This window comes from Euprymna scolopes, chromosome 20, assembly GCF_053919585.1.
Source record: "Euprymna scolopes isolate OS-2025 chromosome 20, ASM5391958v1, whole genome shotgun sequence".
Taxonomy (NCBI): Eukaryota; Metazoa; Mollusca; class Cephalopoda; order Sepiida; family Sepiolidae; genus Euprymna; species Euprymna scolopes.
The window spans coordinates 25525428-25546978 of NC_136501.1; the positions used below are offsets into that span (position 1 = coordinate 25525428).

At 33.8% G+C, this 21551-nt stretch overlaps 1 protein-coding gene across 3 annotated transcripts in view; it reads left to right on the forward strand.

Moving 5' to 3' along the window:
- The window catches only part of LOC145241370 (uncharacterized), a 116811-nt gene that overhangs the window by 64776 nt on the left and 30484 nt on the right, over nucleotides 1-21551 (forward strand). The window contains exons 1-4 of one of the 3 annotated variants that reach the window (XM_080104249.1): nucleotides 3801-3937; nucleotides 11217-11286; nucleotides 15036-15143; nucleotides 19895-20005. In XM_080104249.1, coding sequence (XP_079960375.1) covers nucleotides 3872-3937; nucleotides 11217-11286; nucleotides 15036-15143; nucleotides 19895-20005 — 355 coding nt within the window. In that variant the 5' untranslated portion in view covers nucleotides 3801-3871. Of the gene's footprint in view, nucleotides 1-3800; nucleotides 3938-9801; nucleotides 9925-11216; nucleotides 11287-15035; nucleotides 15144-19894; nucleotides 20006-21551 lie in introns of those variants that run through there. The other 2 variants (XM_080104247.1, XM_080104248.1) reach the window with 2 other exon arrangements.

The window sequence follows — 21551 nt, forward strand, 5'->3', positions numbered from 1 at the left end:
AGTCAGGTGGGAAGCAGGCAGACGGAACAGAGTTCCACAAGCGTGCAGTTCTAAGAAAGAAGCTTTGTTCATGGAATCCACGTTTTGATTCAGGCACAGATAAAGAGTGGGGGAAATTTTTAACAGTGGATTCAGCTAGACGGGTGTTTTTCATGAAAGATTGGCGAGGGAGGACCAGAGATTGGAGTTCAGACGAGCACCTGCCATGGAAATAACGATATAACAAGGATAGGCTCGCAACGTCTCTTCTGTGGGAGAGAGGTTGCAGGGTAGAGAAAAGGGCATCCCCTACTAAGCCACAAAGTCTATTTTGTACTCTGTCAAGGCAGGATAGGCTGTTTTTAGAAGCTCCTGCCCAGATATTGGCCATTTCTCAAGCATCTTGCTTTTTGACCCAAGAGGTTTGGTGTGGTGAATGCAGTAATTCCCATGCAAATGAATTTATAAATTTTAATTTGTGTGTGCGTCTTAGAAAAATAAAATAAGAAACAGCACAAAAGATAAGAGTCTCATTCTTACATTTTAACAACTTTATTGGTTATCTTCGTTATTGTGACTTGTAGAAAGGAGTTAGTCGCGGAAGTAGTTAGTATGTATGGGTGTAGATGAAAGATTAGATAAACCTGTTGAAAGACAAAGTCGGAGCATGCGTCCATATATAGACGGAGATAAAAGATTAGAGCGTCCTGTGGGAGAAGGAAAGTTCATGTGTGTACTGCATTGAAGTCCATGTACGGAGATAGCTATGTTGGCTTGTTTGTCTTCTCATTGATCCAAGGCCAAAGGGCTTGGGCGAAGTTGTGCCCCAACAGAGGAGTGTGTAGAATCAAGCAAGAGCCGGGAAGACAGAGAGAACATTACCATGTGTTTAACCTTAAAGCAAAAGTGTAGAAATGGAAGACAAGAATCTCGTTCTAACATTTAATAACTTTATTGATTATCTTATGATTATGACTCGTAAGAAAAAGACTTAGTCATCGAAAGACTTGCGCGAGCCTTTTCAAGTCTCACACAAAAACACACATTCACATTTCAAGCAATATTACTTGTCATATACATACGCGCACACAAACATACGTGCCCACGTCCACACACGTACATATGTTCACGTTCGCGTACATACACTCACATTCATGTGTATATACACGCACGCTAACCTACACACATGTACTCACACACACACACGCATGGACGACGTCACTTCCTTTCAAAGGAAATCCACACATGCGCAAAAGACCACCGGAAACACCTATAAAAGGAAGAGACAAGCTGTTTCTAACCCTTTTAGGACAAGCTCTCGGGCTGAGAGGTTCGACGAACCGTCGCCTCCCTTTTGGGAGGCGCGTACCTCACACCACTTGCTACTATGTAGGACAAAGAGCTAACAGATCGTATGTACACATTCTCACTCTTTCTCTCTCTATCTACTACTGGTCCCTGAGAACACCTTTGCATAGCTGACTGCTTACTGACGTCAACCATCTTTCCTTTTCTTTGTCTACATGATGGACTGCCATTTCTCGTTCTATTACATTACTCACTTCTCTTCCCACGCGCGAACAAACGATAGTGACCCGAACTTGAGATGAACACATATTTCCTTTTCTTTCTACAACACCAGTCCCGCAACGAACGATGGTTACACCCGCGCGGGCATGAACACATGTTATATCTAAAACATTAATTCTTTCAACAGTAAATAAACGACACGTTTATCTTATCCATAAACTGAGTTTTTGTTTCCTCCAATTCCATTCGTTTCATTATTCTTTTGTAACGGGATTGGGATTTATATATCCTAGTCCCCTACAGACTTAACATGTATGGATGTAGATAAAAGATTAGACAGTCCTGTGAGAGAAGGAGAGTTCATGTATACACGGTTGAAGTTATCGTTTGGCGGTAGCCATGATGGATTCTTTGTCTTCTTGTCTTTGTTAACGGGCCTGGGTAGGTTGTTTTGTGTCCCAAAAGAGTAGTGTGCTGTCAGCGAGAGCCTGGAAGAAAGAGAGAGAATTACTGTGCGTTTAATCTTTTATAAACTCAGTCATGTGGTCAACTCACCCGAGTGATGGTCTTTGATTGGACAAGCCAGAAAGGAAGTTGACGGCTACAGCCAATCAACAATGATATCAAGCAAACATATTCAAAATCTTAAGCCACGAGTATATACTGCTCCTGCTGCTACAGAATTTTGGAAGCAATGAGGAAAGGCATCATTTCTCCCTCTCTTCTATCCCTGTCCACTGGACACTCCTGCATCGTTGATCCTCACCTGAAAATAACTGATGACTGACTTTCGAAAGTTTAAAGAACTTTCATTTCTTCATTTTTCTTTTCATTTCAACATTTTTCCACTTAAATAATTCCTAATTCTAATTAAATAATTGTTGTGCTAAAAGAGGTTTTGTTTTTTCTTCCATGCGGCATTTTCCTTTCGTAGAACTAACATACAGACATACAGAAGTATTTCACAATTCTATAAAATCACCAAAGTCAGGCAATTTTGAGCCCGGTCCAGTACCAGATAGGTGACAATTTGGAAATACTAGGTACTGCATGGGTAAGGGCAAAACACTGCAAAAACTAATGTCATAAAAGTTCTATAGGGTGTTTTTTCTTTTGTTCTTATTTGTTTTTTTAGAAGTGGCGAACTTTAAATTAAAATAAATCACTGAAAAATATTTTCATTATACAACATGGTTTATTCCAGAAATTCATTTTTGGCATTTATAATTTAAATATAATTTCATGCATATAATCACCACTACTTGTGAATATATAGCCTAATATAGCAGTCCAATTTCACAAACTCTACGCATTAAATAAACTAGGCTGTATTTCAGCAATAACATGTCAAATGTTGTCATCCAATGGGTCTATTGTGTCTGTTGTGCAAACCACTTGAGAAATTAATATTCTCTAGAAACTTCCTTCTTGAGGGAGGAAGCCAGATCAACCAGCTCAGGGTGAATGTCGCATGAGGAAGAGAAAGATGAATAAAACTCTACCTCACTCTGATATTAGCCTGAAGTTCTAAAAATCAGGTTGCATTTTTTTTTTTTTTTTTTTACATAGGCATAACCACTCATCAAGGCCCAGAGACCACTCGAGGATAAGGGTTAAGAGTGTACAGTAGTCAATTGGACAATATAGTAATCGTTAGTAATGGAAATTCAGTGAATTTGTTAACTTAAGTGGAACGGCTCATCAAGAACTTGTTTACGTTGGACTTGAAGACAACCATATTGTAGTCAGCTGGAAAGCAGGAAAACGGAAGACAATTCCACATGCGTGCAATTCTAAGAAAGAAGCTTTGTTCATGGAATCTACGTTTAGGTTTATGCACAGATAAAGAGTGGGGGAATTATTGATAGTGTTTTCAGCTACACGAGTGTTTCTTGTGAAAGTTTGACGAGGGGAGGGCATAGATTGAAGCTCAGTCGAGCACTTGCCATGAAAATAGCGATAAAGCAGAGACAAACTCGCAAACATCTCTTCTGTGAGATAGAGGTTGCAAGGAAGAGAAAACGGCATCTCCTACGAAGCTACGAAGTCCATTTTGAACTCTATCAAGGCAGGACAAGTCCTTTCTGGCAGCTCTAAACACAAGAAAATATTTAACTTGTTATATCAAGTTAGTACTGTTTATTTTATAAAACTAATAATAACTGAAATTGTATACATAAATGATAGTTGTATAACTGGATGGCTTAATCTTTAAGTTTAAAGTTTAGAAAAATAAAATAATTTTTAAAAAAATGTATTCATTAATTAGAATTCAATCAGGATGTCATTCCGCTTTATTTTAACTCAATTTATTTTCGTAATGATCGCCTTCTTTAAAATCTAGAGTTCTCTCCCTTTGATAATGGAGTTGGACAGCCTTACGTCAGTTACGACCGGATACTTTGGCGATGGAAAACAGAGTATTTCGGTAAATTAAACTTGTTGATTTTTATTTATTTACCAAAAACAAAAATCCTGTTTTAATAGTAATCCGGTTATTTTTTCGTTTTTGTTATTTTTTTTATGTGTGTGTCTAATTGCTAGAATACTAAAAAAACGAAATTCATTGCGACTCAACTATTCGTTTCGTTTCAAGTGTCATTCTTTAAAAATGAAATATGTCAATTTCAAAAAGAGAAAGTCGGTAAACATCAAAGAAAAACAACTCAACAGGTGCTTTTGTTTATATTTATTTATCTTTAAATCGCGCACCTGTTTTTTTGTTTTTTTTTAATTATCACCTGTAATTTGTCAAAAAGTAAAAATATTTATGATTGTCATCCTTCCTCTTATCTCGGTTTTATTTTTAGATTTCGTAAAAAAAAAATAAAAATGAATATTGACAGGTCTTCTTTCTTAGTATTTATGTTGACATTTTTTAAATTAATGTAATTTAATGTAGGTTTCACGATTTATTTTTAACTAAAAAATGGTTTGATAGTCCGACCTAAATTATTTTAAAGAAAATGGAAATTTAGTCAAAATAATTTATTCTGCTTTAGCTAAATTCACTTGTAACTTCATTATGAAAATAAATGCTTGATTGAAGTTATAAGCATTTGAAGTTCCGTAAATATTGTATAACGGCCATATTTGTTTACGTTATTAACTAAAAAATGGGTCATTATAAAAATAAGTTGTCCCTATTTACTTTTCTCCCCACAAGGGCAGAGTTAGACATAAGATCGATATCTAATGTGGGGAATATCCAGCGCTCCAAAAGAGAACACCCTGAATAGGGAGAAACATTTTAAATTACCTCTGTCTGGAAAGATATCTCCTTTACTGACCGAACAGAAAAGAGTCTTTTCTGTTCTGATACTACATTCGATGTAGTATCAGAACAGATGCTACACTTTGCTCCTAGCCAAAAGACGATTCTTATGCAGGAGACGGACCGTACTTTTTTTTTTTTTTTTTTTTTTAGATAGGATTTTTAAGTTAAAGTCAAATTTTACGGTATTTTTGTGTACTAAATTGTTAGGTAAAAGTATTTAATTACAAAATGCCCTACCCATGTTAAGAATGGGTTTCCAAATAATGTTATTATTTCAGTACGGTCCGTATTCTGCATAAGTACCCAAAAGATAATCCTTTCGCGTTTTATTCACTCGATTTGTGTAAACATTAAAAAAAAAAAAAAGTCTGTTCTTTTCTAGAACAGAGACTCAAAAAAATAGTTTCTGTTTCAGTGTTTGTTTCACTGTTTTAGAGATACAATCTACTGTGCTTATAAACATTAATTCGAGCCATAAATTACGTTCTATCCACCAATTTAAAGGCTTCCAACGTCTACGACGCAAACCTCGTGTTAATCTTGTGTTGTTGTTGTTAAATGACCCCACAGGAGATTTCTTCGTTGGAAATTCGAAAGTAATTTTGAAATTTTAAATATTTTCGAATTAAGTCATTTCTGACTATAATTAAAGTTTAACGGGGGAAACACGTGTATAATGGTTTACTTGTGCTCCTAAACTAAAAGAAATTTCGCGTGCGCACCTGCTGTATCGAAGAACAGTAATTAATTTCTTAACTGATCTAAAGTTTAAAGGCAAATCTCAAGTATTACGTGCTCCTGGTCATCAATCAAAGAAAACCGAAATTTCCCTAAAGCATCTGCGTCAGTGCGTTAAAAAAAAAAGGCAATTATCCCCTTTTAATTGTTTATTATAGTTAGTAAGGATATAAACTTTATTCATTTATTTATTGTTTTTAATTGTTGTACGTATTTTAAATGCTTAAATTGTACGTTTGTAAATTTTTAAGTTTTAGCGTAAAAACTGAGTGTCGTCACGCCCAATATTTAAAGGTGACACTTGTTTGACAATTGTTGACAATGCTTGAAATTTATATTTCGACAAAACAGAATAAACACAAGAAAATATTTAATCTTTAGAAATATATATATATATATATATATATATATATATATATATATATATATATTACTTTTATTTCCTTTTATTTAATAAACTAAACTAAATTTATTAATCAATAATTAATTTTTTAAAAGCAAAGGGAGATAATTCTAGCAATTTTTTTTTTTTTTTTAATAGTGAAATCGCTGCTTTTTATGACAAGTCCTCATTAACTACAGTAACTATGCGATTTTAATTTTATTGTGAGGAAAAGCATTTTTGGTACTTGTAATGAATGGACAGTCAGTCCTGAGTATTAATGAATCTGAGAGACAAACGATACTTATAAAATAAAAAAGATAGTTGCATTTTTTGATCGACTTAGACAGACGACACGAAATTTGAAAAGAAAAAAGGGCGCTTTCGCTTTTATACTATCAGAACGAAATTTCGGAAATCGTAATACTGAATTTCACATGAAAACAATGGTATCTGCGTATTCTTCATATTTTTAAGATGCGTATATACAAAAATTACGAAAATCGATAAGATAGAAAATTATTTATTTATTAAAGAAAATAGAACATAGAATTTTAAGAAAACGATCGTACATAGAAGAGTTCAAAAAGGAGGTAATTTTTCGTTTCGATTTAAACACGATGATAGCCGCAATTTTCACCCGCTAATAGTTGTTTTGTTTTTGTTTGTTTTTTTTGTTCGTTATTTTTTTTGTTCGTTTTTTTGTTTTTTAATAATCCAGTAATATTCAGGTAATTTCGACTGGTAATTTATTAGAATTAACCAAAAAAAATCAGAAACCATTGTTTTTATCAAAACCTCCATTTATCGACTACAAAATTTCGTTCTAATAGTACAGAAGCACCAAAAAAAAGTAGAACCAATGTAAGATGCCCAGGTCTTATATTAGTCACTTCGTTTGATTTTGAAACAGGTCTGTAATATCGACTTTCTCATAGAATATCAATTGTCTTTTTTTACTTTTTCTTTTTTAAGACCACAGACAGGTGTAGCTGGAAAAAATTTTGACATTTTATTCTATAATAACGATATTTAGAAATTATAGTAATATTGACACATAGATGTGCTATGTCGACAACTACCAAGTTATCACGTGATTGTAAAACTGGACTTAACGGGCCGCAGGAAACTGAAATGAAATAAATCTTTTTGTTTTTCTTACTAGTTTCATTGTCATCAACGTTGAGAGAGTGATTTTTTTTAATGTTATCAATAATTCATCACGGTTGCATTTTTGTAATGTTTTCATTCTGTTTTTTTTTTTGTTGTTGTTATTTTTAAACTTTGTTACATTTATTAAAAATTTGAAGTCTTCATTAAAGAAAACTGCAACGCGACTTTACACAGATTTGTTGCACATAGCGAGTTGACACATAGATTTGTTAGCAGGCCAAAAGTTGTGAAGGTGCCAATCGACCATACAACTAAAAATGTAGGCACAAAGCCAAAGAGGTAACAGTAATAGCAAAGAAGAATGACAGACACTGATGATTGTTTAAAGAGAATAGATATCGTGTTTTATTTGCCGAGAATTGAAATGGTAAATTATTGACAATGGAAGTGATGTACTCAGGATCAGCCGAAATGTGATGGAATCGGTCACTGGAAATCAGTAGCTGAATGTCAGTGGACGCTGGAAACTAGTAACTAGAAGCTGCAGGAGTGAGCCAGAGTTCGGTGGTTGTAGTTGGGGAGTCAGAAGGTAGGTAGTAGCAGAGAGTAAAGTTTGCATACAGGTAGTTTGTGGTAGTTAGCCCTGAAAAGGGTTAGTTGAAGTGCAATAATAGAGGGTGGAACGATAAAGTTGTCACCCTAAAGAAAACAACACTACAGCTTTATTTTTAAACTTTTATTGAAAAAAAAAATCAATTCAAGTAATTTGATTATGTAGTAGAGCTGGCATTTATTCAATGTAGCCGCCTTCAGCCTCAATCATCGTTTTGGTATTGGTCCGGAACTGGGAGCATGCCTTTTTCCACAAGCGCTGGTAGGAGTTCGGCAGATGGTGATGATCAGGTTGGCTTTGGTGTTGTGATCAGCTAGCGGTCACCTACTTGCACTAAGGATCACCACATCCAGGTACAATTTGATGTTGACTTTCAAATCGACTTTGAAGATGTGTGGTGGCATAATGTCACTTGAAACCACACCAAAGACCATAACCGTGGCCGGAGACATCAAGTATCATGGTTCAATTGTGCGTTAAACAAAAATATTTATTGCAAAAACCCTGTCTTTACAAAGAACCTACTGCTGATTTTATATGTCAGGCCTTTTTACTTGTGTGGTGATAAAACTTCTCCAATGCACTTATGATGTTAGGTTGTATAAAAGTGTTAACTTTGGTAAAAATTGGATTTTCTTTTTTTAATCAATTTTTTTTTTTTATATACCTATCGGACACATTTCGATACAAAACCTACATAAGAACACTGCCAGATACATTAAGTACTTTCGTGTGAAATTTCAAAAACGTCAGCCCTGACGTTTTCGAGTCCATAGAAAACTCTCTCTCACACACACGCGCGCGCACACACACACAGAGTTTCTTTTATATAATAGTACAGATAATGGAGACTTGGGTTTCTATTCATGACATCATGAGCAAAATAATTTATAATTTTAGAGTTATGTTTCTACGTTCATTCAAGAGAAAAATAGAACGTCTAATTGTTTTGTTTTTTTTTGTTTTGTTTTGTTTTTGTTTTTTTTGAAACTTTTAAATGAGTCTGCAGCAACACTGCCAAGATTATTCAAAAAGTTTTAATTAATATTTTATAAACATTACTTAATCTTGAATTTCTAAAATTATTTTTAAGTATTAGTGCAAGAATCTGCCACTTTTTCACAGTAAAGTTAGGTTCCCCTCCCCTCCTAAGACATATGATGTTTAAAAATGTTGACATATCTGAATTATACTGGGTTTTTTTTTTTGGGGGGGGGGGTCAACATAGAAGATGCCTAATATATAGATATTAATGTTTACCAAAACCTAATGAATATCAGACATTTTACATGAGAATTTGTAAATCAGATAAAATTTGTAAAAATAAAACCTGATATGCTAGAAAAAAAACATGAAAAACAGCAGAATTAGCTAATATTGATGGATTTCAAGAAAAATTTTTATCATATATATCTCTCCTATTATATAATAGGAACATTGTCTGATCGTTCCCTATAGATTCCAAAATGTCTAGCTGATTTTTATGTAATTTCACACAAAGATACTTTATCTGTCTGGCATGTCATCGATAAGTATCGATAATTGAAATAATCCGATGAAAGAAGGAACAGGCGATTTTGACCAAAGTTAACACCTTACACAGCCTAACATCACAAATGCATTTGAGAAGTTTTATTACCACACAAGCTGAAAGGCCCAACATATAAAACCAACAGTAGGTTCTTTGATATGACAGAAGTGCGTTCGAAATGAATGTTTCTCTTTAGAGCACAATTGCATCATAATACTTGACTTTTTTATTTTAAACTTTCATTCAAGCCATTATAAAATCTTTTTAAACTTTTTTAAAATCCTTTTAAACTTTCATTCAAGCCATTATAAAATCCACAGTAGGTTCGCTATTGTGCAATGTAGACTACAATGCATTGTGGACTAAGTCCCTGTACGGGGGCATGTGAACCTTCCTCTCAGTGCACCACGATCTGCTCCCAACTAGAGCGGGCAATCCATCAATTTGATTGAAAAATAGGTGATTTCACCAATTTCAATGACAATAAAATATGGGAATGTGAAACATTCATTGATTATTATTCAATCTCGGGCAATGCCTGGTCTCCCTGATAGTATATATATATATATATATATATATATATATAATTTTCAGAATGTGAAAGGTGATGTAATTATTTCCACAGCCAAATAACATCGCAGCTCATAAGAGCCATGACAGCCAACAAACCAGAAGTTCAAGACAAGTTTCGCCCTCATTTGGGCTCATCAGTTGAACACGTCCGAACTCAAGATTCGAAACCAGAGTCTCTTGCATGCAAGGCGAGTATTTTGCTACTTGAGCATATATATGTATACATATCGTAAATTATATATATAAACAATTGTGTTGACCAGTGAATTAATAATTTAACACTACTCTCATAATTAAATTTAACTTTCAAAATCCTTTTTTTCTTTTCTTTTTTTTTTTTTTTAAATACCATGTAATAAATTGGGTTAAAAAAAGGGGTGAAACGAAAATGAAAATAAGAAAACTACTTGGCAACACTGGGTAGGTATAGCTAATTTGAAGAAGAAAAATAAATTTAAAAAAAAACAAAAAAATTTCTTGGTTTCCATTTGGAAGATGAATATGATGCATTTGATGTAAAAAAAACAATTTGTTAAAACACTATAAATAATTCCCCCCCACTCTTTATCTGCGCCTAAACCTAAACATAGATTCCATGAGCAAAGCTTCTTTCTTAGAACTGCACGCCTGTGGAACTGTCTTCCATTTTCCTGCTTTCCAGCTGACTACAATATAGTTATCTTCAAGTCCACCATAAACAAGTTCTTGTTGAGCCGTTCCACTTGTTAACAACTTTACCAAATTTCCATTACTAACGATTACTGTATTGTCCAATTGACTACTGTACATGCTTTAACCTATCCTCGAGTGGCCTCTGGGCCTTGATAAGTGGTAATGCCTATCTAAAAAAAAAAAATAGTCATCACCCCACCTTGATGAACAATCCTATTTTAGCTTTCTTTTGTGTGCCTTGATGAACAACTTTCTCTTCGTTGTCTTTCCACCAACTCCACTTCATATAATCTTTGTTCTGATGATCAACTTGTTTCTTATTTTTTTTTTTTTTATAGTTTTTCCTTTAAAAATAACAATAACAAAAAAAACAAAAAAACTTTTTAACGCTTTGGAGAGGGAAACATTTGTATGTTGCTTTGTGGTGGTCCAAATCTTAAAATATCTCAAAACAAATACCATTTCCCATAAACTTTTGAGAGTCATTTTCAAAAGACTTTCTGGTGGGTAGCTGCATAAGTCCTCAGATGAAGAATAGAGTTCCTTCTCCCATGCAGGCGAAAAAGTATGTGCAGGAATTCTAAAAGATCCAGTATTTTTATGGATTGATTCCGGTTTCTGATTGGTTGCTATACTGTACACTCTTTAACCCTTATCCTTGAGTGACCTTTGGGCTTTGATAAGTGGTGATGCCTATGTAAAAAAAAAAAAAAAAAAAATTAAATTTTAAAAAATGTTGCTTTTAACAATATAAATCTTATCTTTTATTGAGATGAAACTCTAAAAATTTCTTTTTTTTTTATTATAGGTTGTACTGCGGATCGTCAACGGTGAAGTACTTATAGGAGATTTACATAAAAAAGTATTGGATCTACTTGGTAAGAATTTACTCTTGATAATTTTTTGAAAGAAGAGTAACATATTTACTAGTGGAACTCTTTCGAAATTCCACGCTTACTTTCTTAGTCTATTTATATTATCTACAGTATACTATATACTGCATAATCACGTTGACACACCCGGTTCCCACTGGATCACCAAAGTTAAGCAATGTTAAACCTGGTCAGTACTAAATGGGTGATCATTTGAGACTTCCAGGTGCTGTATGTGCTCTCTGCTTATCTCTGCATTATTTCGAGTCCTCCTGGACTTCTCCTTGCCACTGAACTCAAACAGTGTCAATTTAGGAGAGGTGTGGTTGGAGATTGCGCAACCCTTGCTTCATAATTACATAGGTGCCCCTACAGGGGGTATCTTTTGTATTTTGAGACTGAACTATATACAAATGATATTTCTCTGTTAGCCTGAAGACAGAAACATGTATGCACATATGTAATAGTGTTGGAACGATTAATCAGAATTGGAAAAATCAGAACTTTTTAGGGTATTGGAATCAGAATAAATTGTGCCGATTTTCCAATGCCAAAAATGATTCTTTTAAATTCTCTTTTTTTTTTTTTATTTGATTTTGTTTAAAGCAAAACCTCCACTGCTGGTAATAATAATAAAATAATAAATATTTATTGATTTTAAACTATCAATAAAATTAAAATCTATAGATCATTCTCCAACAAGTGTAATTTTACGTTTGAGAAAATATCTGCACATTTAACGTATGTTTTTACTGTAATCAGGGGTGGGGGAAAAAATAACTCTATTGTTTAATATTTAAAGATTTATAAAGAATCGGAATCTGGAATTTAGTACAGAATCGGTAATTGTATCGGAATTGGGAAAAATATCGGAATCGTTCCATCACTAATATGAATAATGTTTTTATATAAATAAACATATTATCAATACATTCTGTTCATTCATCGAGCACTTTTAATAAACACAAGAGTTTACGTGGATTTACGTCTAGGAAACTATACAACGATTATCAATAATTTACAATGTAGATATATATATATTATACATATGATCAGATTTTTCTTGGAATAAATGTAGTGTAATCATAAAAAAATTGCCATTTTTAGCAATATCTTTTGTTTATTTATTTAAAATTATCATGATTAGATGTTTTAAAATTTATCCCTTACAAAACCTTTGTCCCATCGACGAAATGTTGCAGCCCTCTGCCAGTTTTGCAAGTATTTTAATGATGGATGCTCCAACAAACTGCAAGCCCTCGTACCCCCTCGATGTAATTTCCTCTGATAAGCAGCAAAGTCCCACCCCTACACAGTAGAGATCCCTAAATGTAAGAAAGCTTTCTACTCTAATAGTTTCTTCCCCAGAACTGCTAGACTTTGGAATTCCCTTCCAGGTTCCTGGTTCCCGAACTGTACTGACATCAAAGTGTCACTGTGCCTTGCTTGGAGTGAAAATTTCATTAAAAAAAAAATGTGCAAAACAAAGATATAATGTTTTACAAAAATAAATTACAAACAAACAGAATAATACAAAGGAAAAGGGTAGGAGATGGGCATGGCAGCGACACCAGACAAATGCGGTACAAAAAAAAGTTTCTTCAAGACCATTATGTGGAAAGAGGAAAAGGGACTGCCAAATTATATGTAAAAAGAAATATTGAATATATTCTTATTAAAAACAAGGCTATATATACGCTACATTATGCTTAAATCTTGACCAATCTTATTAATATATATATACTGTGTGTGCAAAATTCAAGACTTCAAGACAGGGTGTTGATGGCAACAAAAAGTGTATTTCATTTTATGTTACAATTGTTTAAATGTTCAGTTCGACAATTTCAAGCATATCATTTGAAAATTTTCAAAAACCAGCATTTCTTCAGACTTTATGAATAAACACACTTTTGGCAATGTAGTATTTTTTGAATAGAAAGAAAAAAGAGGGGGGATCCCTAACGGGGGGGGGGGAATGCGAGAAACATTTACCTTGGTTGTGGTTACGGAAAAGCCCATTTAAATATTAATGTATCGCCTAATTTTCGTATCCTTATTTAAGAACAGAGTTATGTGAAGTTTCTACGGGGAGCCCTAAGCCATTTAAAAAATAAAAAAAATTTTTTTAAATATATCCCATTTGTTGTTATATATATATATAAGATAAAAATCTTGTTATTGAAAATTTATTCCAAGTTAAAAAAAAAATTATAAATCTGTAAGGAAGGTATACAAATTTTTAATTATTCAACAAGGAGTAGAAATAAACAAGATAAAACCTTGTTCCATGGAGTTTCAAAGAATGTAATTCTTCTCATCAGAGGAAAGAAGTTAATGCAAAATATACAATAAATTTTGCATTAAAACAAACTGACAATATGAAAAATTTACTACTACATTGGATTGACTGACAAGAATGAACCGAGGACGACATGAAGTAACTTGCTTTGTCTGGGGGCGGATCTTAAAAGGGCTTGGCATTCTTTTTGCAGTATCAGTTCATAACTCGGAAGTAAGGGAACCTACCTTATTTTAATTTTTAAGCTATGTAGAACACAAACAAATAATTATCTTATTCATGTGCATCTACACCATCATTATGATATTACTCTAACTAGAATGATATTTTTCCTGTCTTTCTTTTTTACCTCATCTTAAGAGCTTATTTTATGGAGACAGATTTTGTTGGGGTCTATTAAGCCTTGATATTTTGGCATTTTGGTTTGCAAATGGCCCAAAATACCAAAAACCTTTGAAAAGATGAATCCGACAGCAGTCACACGAACCTTTTAAGTCAATTTAAAGGGTTATCTCCCTTGTTTATTATACTAAATTAGTTGCACAACTCTTCCACATTAAACCATACAATAAAACTAAATCCAATCTCAGGAGGTCTTGGATATGACCTAAAACTATATCCGATGATGAGGCCCCACTTTGCGGGCTTTGGGGAGTGTGGAGCCACCCTTTAATTACCATTGCTCCCAGGTCCACTCTGACCCGGAGTGGTAGTACCTGTTAGGGTCCCAACTATGGGTTAAATAGAATCTGACGTAAAAAAAAATATACTCCATTAAAAATCGTTCCTCAAAATAACTAGATTCAGCATTAAATAACCTGAAAAAGGTTGATATGCCGTAAAATAAAAACAACCAACCAACCAATCTCAGGAACACTTTTATTCTTGGTTTTTAAGGGAAATAGTGTTTGATAAACACTTCTGGGGAGTCATGAGATAAAATACTGCTTATAATTGTCTTAACTTTGATCGGTAAAGAGCATGTAAAGCGGCACATATCTGTTCTCGCTCGTTGAACATTGTGTCACTTTCAGACATGATAGAAGGCTCCTATCGCTCTTGGGATTTGTACACAACTGACCAACTAGTAGATGGCTTGCAACAAAAAAAGAAAACTAGTTTTCATCAAACAGAAATGGAATCGTGTCGTTTTTTTCTAGGGTGAGAATTTTATCGTTCCATGCTATATAGATATGGATTGATAGATATTTGGTAAATAAATTGACGAGATATTCATAGATATGTATTCCAAGATAAACAGTTTAGTGTACGTTCATTTCTGAGATGATATGGATTTTTGATATCAAGTCTCTTCATCAGAGGCTCAATATCTTTTTAGATAGAGGTTTATAACAATAATAAATTTCAGTTGATTGATATGAACAGACTAAAATTTCTCTATTCTCCCGTTATTGGCAATTTGCTTAAAAAAATTGACTTACAAATTCTTTTGTAGGCGTAAGTGAAAAATGTCGTCCCTATTTTGCCATCATGCAAGGAAAATCACGGCCAAGCCGAAGACTGAAGCAGACGGATAAAGTAAACGTTGCATTAAATGGCAAAGGTAAGTGTACATCTTCAAAAGACCATTTCTTTTTTTTTTTTTTTTTTTCATGGAAATAGATCCAGACAAGGCATGAAGCCACTTTATGTAAGGAGCTAACAAGAATGAAAGATGGTTATTGCAAAGACTTTAATCTTGAAAAGATCAAGGCTATAAGTAAGAGGAAAACAAACAACAGGAAGGGAGTTCCACAAGCCAGCAGTTCTTGAAAAGAAACTGTTGAGAAAGGAAGCTGAATTACATTGAGATATCAAAATAGCAAATCGATGAAGACCACTAGACTAATGAGGGAAACGAGCTGGAACAAATGAAGCCAGGAATAGATCAGTCAATTCTGAAAAACACCTGCTATAATAGTAGCTGGTTGAGTGTATATGTGAGTATATTTATCATACAAGTGAATGTTAAACGTGAAAAATGATTGCATGAAAAGTAATTATAAAATGCTGAATAAGTGTGGGAGGCTGGTATATGGATCTGCAGAATAGAGTTCTACATAGGGGTCAAGGAATCAGAGTCGGGAGTCAGTCGGAGTCTAAGTTATCAAAGGAGTTGGAGTCGGCATTCTAGGAATTCAAGGAGTCTGAGTCGGACTTTCACCATCCGACTCCGCAGCCCTGATTACAATGAGATATCAAAACCGCAAATTGATGAAGAACAGAATGGTGCAGGAAGAAAAGGAACACGCCTATTAAAATCAGATGCGTTTCTTATTAAGAACCTTCAAATGGGACAGAGATTTACCACTATGAAGTAAGGAATAGATCAGACAATTCTGAAAAACACCTGCTATAATAGTATTTATAGAAAAGACTGAGACTAACAACATCATGCCTGTGAGAGAGAAAGAGAGAGAAGAACAAAAGAGTAGGGCCGATTAAATTACAGATACACTTTATCAAAAAACCTTCGAATGGAACAGACTTATCAGCCCAAATATGACTACAGTACTCCATATATGGTCTGATAGTAGACTTGTAGAGATAAAGAATCACTTTGGATGTGAAAAAATGTTTAGAGCAATAGAACTGATTTTGTGAGAAGCAGAAAGAGCAATGGACTTGATATATGGACTTTAAGAAAGATTTGATGAGAAAGAAAGACCAAGAAGTTTTAGAGTTGATTTCTCATCAAGAACAGAATGGTGCAGGAAGAAAAGGGACACGCCTATTAAAATCAGATACGTTTCTTATTAAGAACCTTCAAATGGGACAGAGATTTACTAGCCCAAATATGACAACACTATTCCATATAACCATAACTACAATGAAGATCTTTTTTTTTCTTTTTTACAAAGGAGTTACCACTTATCAAGGCCCAGAGGTCACTCAAGCATAAGGGTTAACAAGCATACAGTGCTCAATGGGACAATGTCATAGTAATTGTTAGTGGAAATTTTGTAAATTGGATTACTTAAGGGGAACGGTTCATCAAGAACTTGTTTACATTGGACTTGAAAACTATCATATCATAGTTATCCAGAATGCAGGTAATTGGAAGAGAGTTCCACAGATGTGCAGTTCTAAGAAAGAAATTTTCTTCATGGAATCTGTTTAGGTTTAGGCACAGATAAAGAATGGGGGAAATTATTGATAATGTTTTCAGCTAAACAAGTGTTTCTCATGGAAGTTTGGTGAGGAGGAACCATAGTTTGGAGCTCAGAAAAGCACTTGCCATGAAAATAACGATAAAACAGAAACAGGCTCGCAGCGTCTCTTCTGTGAGAAAGAGATTGCAGGGAAGAGAAAAGGGCATCCCCCAGTAGGCTACAAAGTCTATTTTGAACTCTGTCAAGGCAGAATAATGTCTTTCTAACAGCTCCTTCCCAGATGTGGCAACAGTACACCATCCTTGTCATACCTGACTCTTATATAGATAGAGAATTGCATCAGCAGTGAGATATCTACTGGATCGATAGAAGGATCCCACCATTTTCCCAGCAACCTTGGCAACAGATTTGATGTACATGTTCCATTTCAGATCAGGAGTAATGGTCAAGCCAAGGAGCTTGTCAAAACATGGAGCCTCCCCAAGATGAGAGCCATTCATTTCAATTGATGCCAGATGGGGATCAGATCTTCATTATTTTCGTCAACATTGGAAATATTCTCAAATTTTCATCCCTACGAAATTCATGCCTTTCGCCCGACACTTTTTAAGAAGAATCACTTTAGGATTTCGCTTTCATTTTGACACAACCATAACTACAATAAGGGTCTTTGTTATTTTCCTTAGATTTGAAAATATTTTCAAATCTTCACCAACTATGGGCAAATAGCTCCACTGCCTTGTGGATGCCTTGGGAAAGGTAAAGGCTAAGGGAGTTAACCCTGATAAAAAAAAACCCGATTTGGAATTCCGATACGCAGATGGTGAGGCACTTGTAACACTTTTGTGGCAAATTTTGCAGCTGCACTGGCTCCGACTGTATCGGCTTACCTTTCTGTTGGATTTTGTCTGCTACGCAGAAAGGGGACCTTGATAACTGGGTAAACCTAGGTCTCCTTATCACCCACCCAGGCCTGCTACCAGAAAGGCAGCTCAAGCTTTGACTTTACAGCCACAACAGACGCTGCAGTGTATCTGACAAGATGCAGAACACCATTGTCTCATAAGATGGGTTGCTATCATTACTCCATACATGATCTGATAGTAGATTTGCAATTTGTTAAAAAAATGTTTAGAGCGATAAAGAAAACCAACTTTTTGAAAAGCAGAAAGAGCGACCTCCGTAAGATTATTAACTATGGTAGAACAACTTTGTAACAAGCCTTGCTTAGTGCTACAAAATATTTCTCATTAGGAAATGTGTAAAGTCTGCTGAGAAAATAGTTGAATATTTGTGCAACAAATTTAAGTACAGAAGGGTAAATAAATAATTATAATTTACTGTTATATAAAAGGAACTTTCTGTGTTTGTTTTTGTTTGTTCTCTATAGACTCCACAATGGCTGGGACAATTTTTATGGCATTTTACTCAAATGTACTTTCTGTATCTGGCAATGTTCTTAGATAGGTTTTGTATCAGAATGTCTTCAATAAGTATCAATAATGTCTGATGAAAGAAGGAATAGGCGATTTTGACCAAAGTTAACCCCTTATACAGCCTAACATCACAAGTGAATTTGAGAAGTTTTATTACCACACAAACAGAAAGGGCCGGCATATAAAATCAGCAGTAGGTTCTTTGATATGACAAGAGCACATTCAAAATAAATGTTTCTGTTTAAAGCGCAGTTGAACCATGATATTTGAGTTTTTCATTTTAAACTTAAATTCAAGCCATTATTAAAGCACAAGCAGAAAAGCCAGGCATATAAAATCAACAGTAGATTCTTTGATATGAATGCCGGGGGGGGGGCGTTTGAAATAAATGTTTCTGTTTAGAGTGCAAGTGAAGCATCATACCTGACATTTGCATTTTAAATTTTAATTCAAGCCGTTATATATAAAAATAATTTGATAATATCAGCAGTAGGTTCTCTACTGTGCAATGTAGACTATAATGTATTGTGGACAAAGTCGCATGTGAAGCTTCCTCCCGGTGCACCATGATGGGTCCCCAACTAGAGCAGGCAATCAATTTGATTGCAGAATGGGCGCTTTTACTGATTTGGATGACAATAAAAATATGGGAGTGTGAAACATCGTTGATCATCATTCAATCCTGGGCAACGGTGAGTCTCCCTGCTAGTATACTTAGTAATTAATGATTTCTTGCTTTAACAGTGGATAAGCGGATGTTAGTATTGAGAATATGAAAACTATTGTGTCTGGATATTGTTTTAATTTCTTAAGATTATTGATAGAATAATTTAAATGTCTACATATGTGTATTGATATTGTTGAAACTCGACTGAACCCATGGAAATAAATAACTACAACACAAAAGTAAAATAGAACAGATATATTGAGAGCAAGGAAGTATATACAATATTTACATAGAGTCCGTTCGTATAGTCATGGGGAGACTGTCCCTGGAGAAGGCGTCGGCTGGGTAGTCGTCGACTCTCGATCTCGTTGTCTTTCTGAGTCTCTCGTTGGGTCTTTCCCGTCTTTACAGTACCAACCATATTTATATGGTTGACACTCCACGTATGCTAATTAGGTGGATCCTACCACAACAGATATTTAACTAAATTGTAGAAAAGTAAACACGCACCAACACAAGATGTTGTTCTTTCCATTTTTGGATGTGGCTTGTTTGACTATTATTTTCATTTTTCACATCATCTTGTCTCGTGCTTCCCTGGACTGCCCGATCAGGCTGTCTGAAGATGCCGGCTTTCTGACTGACTGAAAATGCATGAAAAGTCGATGTTATTTTTTTTTTCCTCTCCCTATTCAAAAACTCAATCATGTTTTGCAAAGCTTAAAGCAAAAACAGATGTTTTCTACTAAACAACTAAACCAAACACAATAAATAAATATTTGAAAAATTTAAAGAACTTTAAGTGTTAAGACTTCTCCCAAAATGATCAGATTAGGCATTAAATAACCCGAAAAGGGTTGATATGCCATAAAACAAAACAAACCAAATCTCAGAACTGCCTTCTTTTGCTATCACCCTCTCTCTTACAGCCATGTGATGTAATATTCGCTAACTATTATATTCTCCCAGCTTATTTAATATTACTTTGCAGTCAGTGAGTTGACCTCTGCTAACTTTTGTCCTGTCTGATTAGTATAAAAAGTACAATAAACTTTAAATAGCAATGACTTATTATTTTTTTTGTTTTTTGAAATTTCAGGATTGTTTTTGCATAAATGGTGTTTTGATCAAGATACTGAAGATCGTCTCTTGGAAGATGAAGCCGCCTGCAATCTCATCTATAATCAAGCTCTTTTTGACCTCAAAACAGGTAATCTATAAAACAGTACCTTTGATAATATAATTGTTAGTGCTACGCTGCAAACACATCACCATGAAAAAAGAGTTTTATAGTTTGCTTGAAGCATTGTTTAATCTATTATATAAACCTCAAACGTCGGTTTGTTTGTGTGTTCGTATGCCCACTAAAACTTTCGTCAGTCGCATCGGACTGGGCTGAAAGAATATGTGTAAACTACATATGTTTATTTTCATAATTTTTTTTAACATGTTTATTTAAAGAAACATTTTTACAGAAATAATTAATATCGGATTTAAAATATTTTTTAAATATATATATATATGGCGATTAAGCTATACTGAATAAGCCTGACGAATCCTATAGCTGGATGAAACGCAGAATATTCAGTGTAGCTTAATCGCCATATATATTTTATAAATTACTAACTAGCTCTACCTACGTATTGAGCACTTTTGAAGTAAATACTTAAAGTTTACGCATAAATCTATACTTTCGTATATTAAATTTATGTGAATAAATGAAGTAGTTATATATATATATATATATTTTTTTTTTACTCGGGTTCTCCCCTAACAAGGCATATTGCCACTTGGACATATGGGGCTACTATTTGGGACCATGCGTAGGAAAGATTAACAAGATATTTGTTTACATTACATTTCAACTTCTGCATATCAGTAGAGTCAGGGAAGCAGGTAGCAAGAAGCAAATTCCAAAATCTAGCTGTTGAAGGGAAAAAACTATTAGAGTAGAAAGCTTTCTGACAAAAAATGAATAAAATGGATATGAAATTAAATGTATGTTTCAATAAATGGAAAAGAAAATGAATGAACATTAACATAATTTTAATAAAAATATGAATTTTTAATAAATTAAATAAAGGGAGTTTATTTATATTATTTATTTTATATCAGCAGGGTTTTCAAATTGAATAAAGAAACATAATTCAGCAGGGTCTTCAAATTACATTCGACAACTTTCAAAACCAAAATTCTTTTAATGTGATTTCACCAAATTTTTTTTTTTTTTTTTTTTTTTAAGTTTATGGCTGTTGGTGTATTCAAAACAAAAATTGACAATTCAGAAGCTCACAATTATGTTTAAAACTGCAGTTCCCACACCACATCATTCAAACGCAGGATATTGTAAACTAAAATGTTGATCTCTTTACGACTTTTCAATATATGCTTTGTATTTACATCGGTTAAAACCTTATTATTATTCAATTATAATAATAGTTTGAAATAATTCAAATGATAGAAATAGATTCAGATAAATACATGAATTAATTTTCTTTCAACATATTAACACTTTTAAAAATTTGCTTTGTTTTAGTTTTGTTTTCATTTTTATTTTTTTCAACATTTTTTGGAATATACCTTCTAGATGGATGGTATTGAGAGGAAGCATCTTCGAATATACAGTAATTATTTGATTCATGGTTATTAAATGAACAATTGTTCTAAAGGAGACAACTTTATTTTCTAAAGTAGTTGAACAAAAAAATTTTCTTACAATTACTGGAATGTTTAAGAAAGATTACAATATCATCGCA